The sequence below is a fragment of the Echinops telfairi genome, unplaced genomic scaffold (assembly GCF_000313985.2).
Source record: "Echinops telfairi isolate 266 unplaced genomic scaffold, ASM31398v2 ScPeMD7_7410;HRSCAF=8448, whole genome shotgun sequence".
NCBI lineage: Eukaryota > Metazoa > Chordata > Mammalia > Afrosoricida > Tenrecidae > Echinops > Echinops telfairi.
In genome coordinates, this window is record NW_022111310.1 from 8,398,281 (window position 1) to 8,407,338 (window position 9,058).

The 9,058-nt window shown below is 37.1% G+C and overlaps 1 protein-coding gene across 1 annotated transcript; it reads right to left on the reverse strand.

The window, feature by feature from the left end:
- Positions 1-1,468: 1,468 nt before the first annotated feature.
- Positions 1,469-2,458, reverse strand: LOC101651193 (olfactory receptor 13C3). Its single transcript, XM_004711061.3, has one exon. The coding sequence runs from the start codon at positions 2,420-2,422 to the stop codon at positions 1,469-1,471; it is 954 nt and encodes a 317-aa protein (XP_004711118.1). The 5' UTR covers positions 2,423-2,458.
- Between the last annotated feature and the right edge of the window lie 6,600 nt (positions 2,459-9,058).

The window sequence follows — 9,058 nt, forward strand, 5'->3', positions numbered from 1 at the left end:
GGGGGTGGTGTGTGTTTCACAATGAGTCAGCATTAACTCTATGGCAGTGAGATGGCAGTTCATGGGAAAAGGAACCCAGATAGTGTATTGGGTTGGGTACTGAGCTGCTAACCACAAGGTCAGTGGTTCAAACCAGTTGCTCCTCAGGAGAAAGATAAGACTGTCTGCCCCAGAAAAGGTTTAAAAGTCTCTGAAACTCAAAGGAGCATTTCTTCTCTGTTTTATAGGGTCACTGAATCAGAATCAACAAAATGTCAATGCGTTTGGTTTAGAGGGGAAGTCCTTATATGTCCACCTTTCTCCCCCTAGACTAGCCCTTTTGCTATTCTGTAGCCAGTAGAACACATCAAGAATCCTCACATCAAGCCAGATGACACCCTCTGCTTGACAAGTACCCACAACTTCAAGAAACTCTCTCACCATACCCCTTCATTTGGCTAAGACTGGAAAAAATGCCCTTCCTGCGTTCTTCCACGAGGACAATAGGGAAATCAGCTTTTACTATTCATTGTGCACTACCCATGATATAAAAGACCCTCTTCTTTATTTCTTCCTCTGACCAGATCCGAACAGATCTTCTGTTTTCATAGTTTTCTGGGGAGGAGGTCAATGGGGAGAAGAGTAGTGGGACGGATATGAATAAGGTCATGGTTAAGGGGTTAATAGTTGGCTCTGATATTTAATAGCATAGGGGAGGGGGGGGGGAAACCAAAACAATAAATTAAACCCACTGCCATCAGTTGACTGAGACACACAGCACCCTAATAGGAAAGAGTAGACTTGCTCCCTAAGATTTCCAAAGCTGTAAATCCTTAAAGGAGCAAGCAGTTCTGTCTTTTTCCCTTGGTGAGTAACCCACTGCTAATCGGGGTCCCTAGCATAGGGGAATATGTGGTGTTAAGAAGTATGTTTTAGTCTTCATTTTGAATTTTAACTTCAATTCTGAAGTTGTAGGACAATAAATAAGACAATGATACTATCCTAGATATTTACCCCATTGAGACTTTAAACAATATGGAGATAGAAATAATTTATTATGTTTTTACAAATCATAAGTAAATGACTTACATAATTATTAAATGAGTATAAAGAAACCACAGTTTAACAAAAAAAATATCCAATAAGAGTGGGCAATATGTAATAAGCAGAATTTATACTCTTGTCTCTCTATTTCCAACCCTCTTGTGTGATTCTGTACCCTAAACTACACCAGTAACACTCATTACTGGTATAGCCAGATATGAGGTTCTAATGGGACACATTGTCTTTATGAGAATAGGATATGTAGGAAGTCTAGTTTATAGCAGACTGCTGTTTCCAATATAGCATACTGTAGAGCAGTGCTTGTAAAAGCAAAGATTTAAAATATCTACATTTGAAGATGGTTCCCCCAAAGATGATACCTACTAATGTATACCCGAGTTTGTCTTTGCGTTTGCTCTGCAAAAGCAATCATATTCTAGATTTCTTATGAGATAGGTTTGCAGTCCAGCAGATATTTCACCGCAGCTTTTACATCCTTATTCCTTAAACTATAGATAATGGGATTGAGCATGGGGGTCACTACCCCATAGAACAGGGAAATGAGCTTGTCTAATGCTTGCAACTTTTCTTCTCCAGGCAAGTCTTGGGACTTGGGTTTAGCATACATAAAGAAGATGGTACCATAAAATATGATCACCACCGTCAGATGCGCTGAGCAGGTGGAAAAGGCTTTGCGTCTTCCTGTGGCCGAGTTCATTCTCAAGATGGTGTAAAGAATGAACATGTAGGAGAAAAAGATAATCACCAGAGGAAGAACTAAGAAGGCCACATTCGATACCACCATGGTGATAATATTAAGGGATATGTCAGCACATGCAAGCTTAAGAACAGCTAATATTTCACATGTGAAGTGATTGATAATATTTTTCCCACAGAAAGGTAATTGCATGGCAAGTGATGTTTGCACAATGGAGTTGACTCCACCAGAGAGCCATGATAAAGCAGCCATCAGCACATACACCAACTTATTCATGATGATGGGGTATCTCAGTGGGTTACAGATGGCCACGTAGCGATCAAAAGCCATCATGCCAAGGAGCAAACACTCTGTTGAACCCATTGCAAATCCTAGGAACATCTGCACAGCACATCCAGAGAAGGAGATATTTCTTTTCTTTGAGATTAAGCTCACCATTGTCGAGGGAACAGAGGAGGATGTATAACAAATATCCAGGAAAGAGAGGTTGCCCAGGAAGAAGTACATGGGGGTGTGAAGACGCGAATCAAAAATGCTTGCTGTGATGAGAACACCATTGCCCATTAGAATCACTAGATACATCATTAGAATTAGAAGAAAGTAAATGATCTCAAGCTTGGGGTACTGAGAAAGACCCAAAAGAATAAACTCTATCACAAATGTCTGGTTAAACTTGTCCATGTTATTTGCTTTCAGGTGGTCAAAGAAAGACCTGATATAAAAATATTCTTCAAAGAAAAAATGTTAAAATTCATTTGAGCAACCATTATTTTTCAAGATGAAGTAAAGATGTGTTTGCTTGAGGCGCTGACATCCAGTTATTTTCCGCTGTGTGTATGAGTGGATTGCAACGCTATTGGGAATGTTGGAAGTATTTAAGCCTCATAGTCCATGTGGGGAGATCTTTTAATGTTCAGAAACAAGTCCGGAAGTAACATTTCCTGCTGTTTAAGACAAGTTCCCAAGTTACAGCAAGTAAACCTCTGGAATGGAATATTAAAACGACAGATGTGAAGTATTTTATCAGTACCGCGGGCAAATGCTGGTTGCAACTAAACCAAGGACAGACATTTTGAATTAGTGATTAACGCAGATGGTCAAAAGTAACTCTGTGCCCTATTTCCTTGATGTCTGGCACCATGTACCTTCTTTCTAATTTCACAGTGTTTGTTTATAGATACTTAATCATAATACATTAAATAACAATTAGTAAAATTTGGCATCTGTGTAAAGGCATAATGAGTTGCTGATCTTGTATTGCATCACACTCTTACATCTTGTTTGCTCCTATGACAAATCTTTGGAGTAGACCAGCTCTTCACGTACACGATAAATAATCTTTGGAGAAGATTACAGTCTCTTTGTTTGTTCTGTAGTTTCAGTTTATCTTGATCATTTCCTTGTTAAAAAAAATCAACCGGAATAAACCACCACAACAAATAGCAATGTTTAAATATTTTACATAAATGAATATACATGTGTGTCAAGAGTCCTAGTAGGGCAATGAGTTAAGTATTGGGCTGTTAAGTAAAAGGTCATCAACTGGAACAACCTCCCCCCACACACACACCCGATGATTTTGTACAGATTTACGGTTGACAGCATCAAAAACCCCACAGAGGAGTGCTATTCTGTCCTATAAGGTCGTTGATAAAAGAAAGTTTGAAGAGACCACCACCCAGGCCTCTGCTTCTGGAGTTCATTCACACATGACTGTGTGGAACTGCAAAAAACGTTTGGGTGTTCAGGACCAGCCTAGAGATTCTGCATTTCTAAAACTGCCAAGATGCTGATGCAACTGGTCTACAAATAAGAAAGAGTAGCAAGCCTTTTATCTACATGAATCAACAGACTGTTCAGACATTTTTGATCCAATGGGTTATCTTTGTCTTATTATTTGGTATAGCAACCTGAAAAATAATAAGAACATAGTTCTTTTGTGTATTACAGAAAATTCCAGAGTTGAACCATAATTAAATACTCTAAAATAAATGCTATTGAAAGACACCATTTAAAAAGGTAGGATAAACTTGTATGATACTATTACAATCTTTTCAGAACATTACAGCTTACCTTAGTCCAATCATGTTCCACGCATGATCCTGAGAAAGAAACGGATAAGTTAGGGTACTGGGAAACATCACATAAAAATAAGATATAAAAAATAATAATAAGATATAAACACAATTATATTGCATGGCTTGGGTTAAAGTTGTTAATTTACCCAGCAGGAAGAATATAATGAGAAATAAATGAGCCAAGTGGACACTCAGAAAGAATTGTAGGCTAGGGCTGAATCTGGAATCATAGGAAGCATTAACCTTGGAAGTGAGGAGAGGAAGATAAATGCTAGAAAGAGAAAATATTGAAACAACGTTCAAGATGAGTCAGACGCCTTTTTGGTCAGCCGAGTTTCTGTGAAGGCGTGGTAATGAGCCCGTTAGGGAAGGAACATGGACCCCCAATACAGAAAGGCTGCAGTGTCAGGCAGAGAACTTTGAGCTTCTTTTGATAGGAAAGGAGTCCACAAGCAGATAGCAACAAGCATGGAGGACATTTTCGCAACCTGGAACTTCCAAACTTGACATCATACATCTCTATAAATTTCAGAGATGTGTGAGACAAAGAATTATAATATTTAGATTAATGGGTTGTCAGTAATTATTGATGGGATGTGGAAATTGATCTTATGAAACTACAAAAAAGCTATTCAAAACCACAGTCAAGCCTGAGGTGAGCTAGCAGTTTTGAGAACTCAAAATAGTTACTCTTTTCCCTATTACACTCAATTTATTGCATGTTAGTAGGTGGGATAATAAAAGAATATCAAAAGTTGAACTTGAAAAGAGAGGTTCCCATTACTGAGACAATTCAGGCTAAAAAATATACTGAAGATATATTTAAACTTTAAAATGGAAGAGAAGGGAATATACAGATTACAATTTTACAGTGATCAAATTGTATCGAAAATAAATTGTTCAGTTTTATTTATTAAATTTAAGGCCAGGACTACCTTAAAAAGGTATTAAATTTTTTTAAGAATTTTATTTCATTCATTAACCAGCTTTTATTGTAGGAGCCAGACACAGTACTGGAACTCAGTTCACTTGACTGAAATTATACCCTTACAATGGGCACAGGCAAAATCCAAACCCAGGCTCTTTAACCAAAATGCTGTCTAACAAAGCCCAGCTCTCAGTAAATTGGCAGTGATTCCTGATAACCTTTATGAGTCAAAGTGGATGAGCTCCCTATGATTTTTAAAGGCTGGCCTTTCAGAAGTACCTTGACAGACCTTCTTTCCAAAGCCCGTGGGTGGACTCACACCTCCGTAGTTGAATGCAGTAGCCATTTGTGCCTCTTAGGGATTTCACTGTCCTGTCTACCAGGAAGTGCTGTTAGGTGTCATCGAGTCAGCTCGTCCCAAATCATAAGGCCTCTCCATGTACACACAGAATGAAACACTCCTCAGTCTTGGCCCATCCTCACACTTGTTCTCGTGTTTCAGCTCATTGGTGCAGCCCCTTGTCAGTCCATCTTTTAAAGGGCCTTCTCCCTTTTCTCTACTTCTCTCATAAGATAGACGTCCTTTCCAGAGCTTATCTCTCCTGACAATGTGTCCAAAGTACGCAAGACAAGTCTCGCCGTCCTTGCTTCTAAGGAACATTCTTGCTGTACTTTTTCCAAGACAGATCTGCTTGTTCTTTAGGGAATCCATGGTACTTTCAATATTCTTCACCAGCCTCATAAGCAAAGTCATCAGTTCTTCCTTGGCCTTCTTTATTCAACTTTCACATGCATATAAGGCAACTGCAAACACCATGGTTTGGATCAGGTGCACCTTAGCAAGTTACATCTTTGCTCTTAAACACCCTAAAGAGGTCTTGTGCAGCAGATGTGTCCAATGCACTTGTTTAGGCACCCAGTAAGACAATATTTCTTAACCATCCAAATTAAGTCTTTGTGTCACCTGCTCCAAGTCTTCCTCTCCCAGGCAAAAGTCTTCTTTTCCGTTTTCATCACCTTGAGCCAGGCAGGCTAAGCTGCCTTTATTCTTTTGCTGCTGGCACTTCAAACTAGTTGTCTTGCATCCAATGACACAGCAAGGGGAAGGGGCTTGTTTAACATTCTCATCTCTTTACCTTTCTTCTCTCTATATATCTATGGAGAACCATAGTGGTTGCACATAACTTTTTGATGATGACTGAAAAGATACAGGTTTACTTTCTTGCATCTTAAGCAATTTAGGACAACTTTGGTAGGTCACATGGCCTGAGGATATGGAGTGTGGGAGCAGTTTTATTGTGTTTTTTTGTTTGTTTATCTTTTAAGTACCTTTTGATCAGTACTACTAACAGGGTGGCACTCTAAATGACTAGTCACCAGTTAAGCAATGCAAATAAAGAATGTTCTTCTAATATCTGTTTTAACAGACATAAATTGGATTTGACACAGTGGAAAATGCTTGGGATTTAGATCAACAATTTTTGGTTTAAAGTTCTTTGCTTCTAATTTACAGCTTTAGTTTCCTCATTTGGAAGATACTGATAAAATATTTGCCTTGCATTTCTCATGGGGCTCTTGTGAAAGCAACAGACTATGTAAATTGTTTTCAAACTGTGATTGCATTTTAGTTACTTACAATAGTAATGACGATAATAAATTAGTAACTGTGCTTTAATTATAATAGGATAGCTGTATTGCTAAGGTTGTCTACAATACAAACTCAAGTCAAAGAATGACTTTATAAAGTGAAAGATGGTACTTCTGTACACAGGGTCACTACACACCAAAACTTGTGTGATGGCATCTATGAGCAACATGCACTCAGTCCATGGGTTCTGCATTGTCAGATGCAACTAATCATTAAAAAAAAAAATTCAGATGGGGCATCCTAAAAGACAATGGTGCCTAAAGTGCTATTTACATCGCATTTATAGTGTATTGATGATTATAATTAATCCAGAGATTATTTACAGTATATAGGAAGATGTACATAGGTTATATGCAAAGACTACAGCATTTTATATAAGGAACTTGAGCATACCTGAATTTGGGAGTCCATAGGGGTCCCGAAACCAATCCCTGTAAATACCAATGGATGATTATAGTTTGAAAAAGTATAGTATTTACCACTTACATTTAAACTGAGGAATTTGAAAAGATAGTTTATATTATTTAAAACTTACCTTTAAACAGACAAATTACCTATAATTCCAAGAATAGCAAATTTAGAATATTCTAAATATCTATGACAGCATTGTGACTTAGAGTCAGGATCAAGAAAAAATGCCAGATTTCACAGATGTGCATGAGTAAATATTTGTTATGCAAGTTTTATTGTAATTGTTCCCCAAATCCCAAAGCAATTTAAAGTTGCATTGAGAGACCTGTGAAGTGAAGAAATGTCTTTGTGCATGAGGGACAGCGTTTCACAGACTCAATTAAGATGGAGGTTAGAAATAAATCAAAGTGGTACTAAAATTTTTAATGGAATAAAATTTTCCTGCAAATGTAATGTTTTAAAACATGGGACAAATATCTACCAACTAAAATTCATAAAAGGTGACAGCGTTGTAATTCATAATGTATGTATCAAAGGATGTGTAATGCTTACTTCAAAGTGAAACTCTGGTCTTCAAATAAGAATTACTAATGCTAAGATCAATGCTAGCATTTTAAACAATTTACAGATACGATGGATTGAATAATAAAGTTAAATGCATCACATTTAACTCCTGTGCTGTTTTATTCCCCCAGTCATTTAAGATATGTCTTTTGAGTAAAAGCAAATCTAGATCAGTATGGACACAACACAAATATAGAGGGAAAAATCTAGAAATGAATGTTTGTGCTTTAAACTCATGTCAGATTATTGGGATTAAAATGGTGCATGAATGTGTATTAACATGTATTCTCATTATTTTGAAACTTGGGTTGTAAATCATAATTTCCAAAGGTATGTAAAAGTCATGTTTCACTGGTAACCAAGAAAGGACTTCAAAAGGTTCCTTTAAAAGTTTAATTAATTTAACAAGTGAAAAATATGAATGTTATTGAATGCTCACCAGATGCAAAACACTCTGTATGACACTGTGTTGGCTGTTTCTTCTAGAAACTTTCAGTTCAATGAAGAAAATAGACATAAGAAATGACTATAGTACATTGTACTTTATAGAGCTTCCAGAAATGCTCCAGCATTGGGCTGGGTCCATCCCCTGACAGAAGCAGGTCAACAGGCAGAAGGATGAAACGCCCACTACCAGCAATCCTAGAGCACTTCCACGGCATAGTGAAACATGCATGTAATGATGACAGCAGTCTAAAATTTATTTCTGAATCACAAAACACTATCATTTAAATTTCTAAAAGGTTATGATATACATATAGCTTCTATTTATTTGTATTCTAATTATTTGAAACAAATAATATAGAAAGAGTTGTACCTGGCAGCTTAATAATAAATGTTTAATCAGTTAGAGCATGCTATTCTTCAAACTAACTGAAATACATTTTGAAGTATATACAGATAATGTAGTTATATACCAAATGTGTGCTCACCAAAATGAAGCTAAGAATTAGTTGATGCTTATATATTTATGAAATGTACCTTAATACATTTTAAAATATTTCTTGAATGTGAATAAGAAGGTAGGGCACTCACTTGGAGCCTTTTCTTGTAGACAAGGTCAAAGCTCAGGAAATAACTATTTTGTTTCTAGCACAGTGTTGGGGCTCTGCGGTGTTTCAAAATGCAAGCCAGAGCAGAAAGCACAGCTACCTCTATCCTGGTTCAATAACCTAAGCATGTATTTGCATAGGGCATTTCTTGGATGGATTTTGGCAGAAAACAGAGAACACCAGAAATATGTTTACTTGTTTCATTGATTATGCCAAAGCACTCAACGCTTTGGATCATAACAAATTTTGGAAGAATGGGAATTCCAGACACTTTATGGTGGCTCATGAGTAATTTGTGCATGGATCAAAAGGCAGTTGTGCAAACAGAACAAGTGCATTTTTTTTAAAACAGGAAAAGTGTGTGTCATGGTCGTATCTTCTTATCATGAGCATGTGTAGGCTGAGCAAATAATCAGAGAAGATGATTTAATGACAAATGTGGCATCAAGATTGGAGGAAGCATCATAGAATGCCAATTTACTAGAAGAAAGTATTCTTGTGTTGAGGGAGTACTTGAGTGGAGGCCCAATGTCCTTCTGCTACCTTAATACCAAACCTATACATGTAGGCTCATAGATCTATTTCCCCATCCTCATATAATATATTTGTATATGTACATGTCTTTATCTAGAGCTC

What these genes read in the sequence shown, in the direction of transcription:
- LOC101651193 (XM_004711061.3), bottom strand. Translation starts at nt 2,422, where the DNA reads ATGGACAAGTTTAACCAGACATTTGTGATAGAGTTTATTCTTTTGGGT.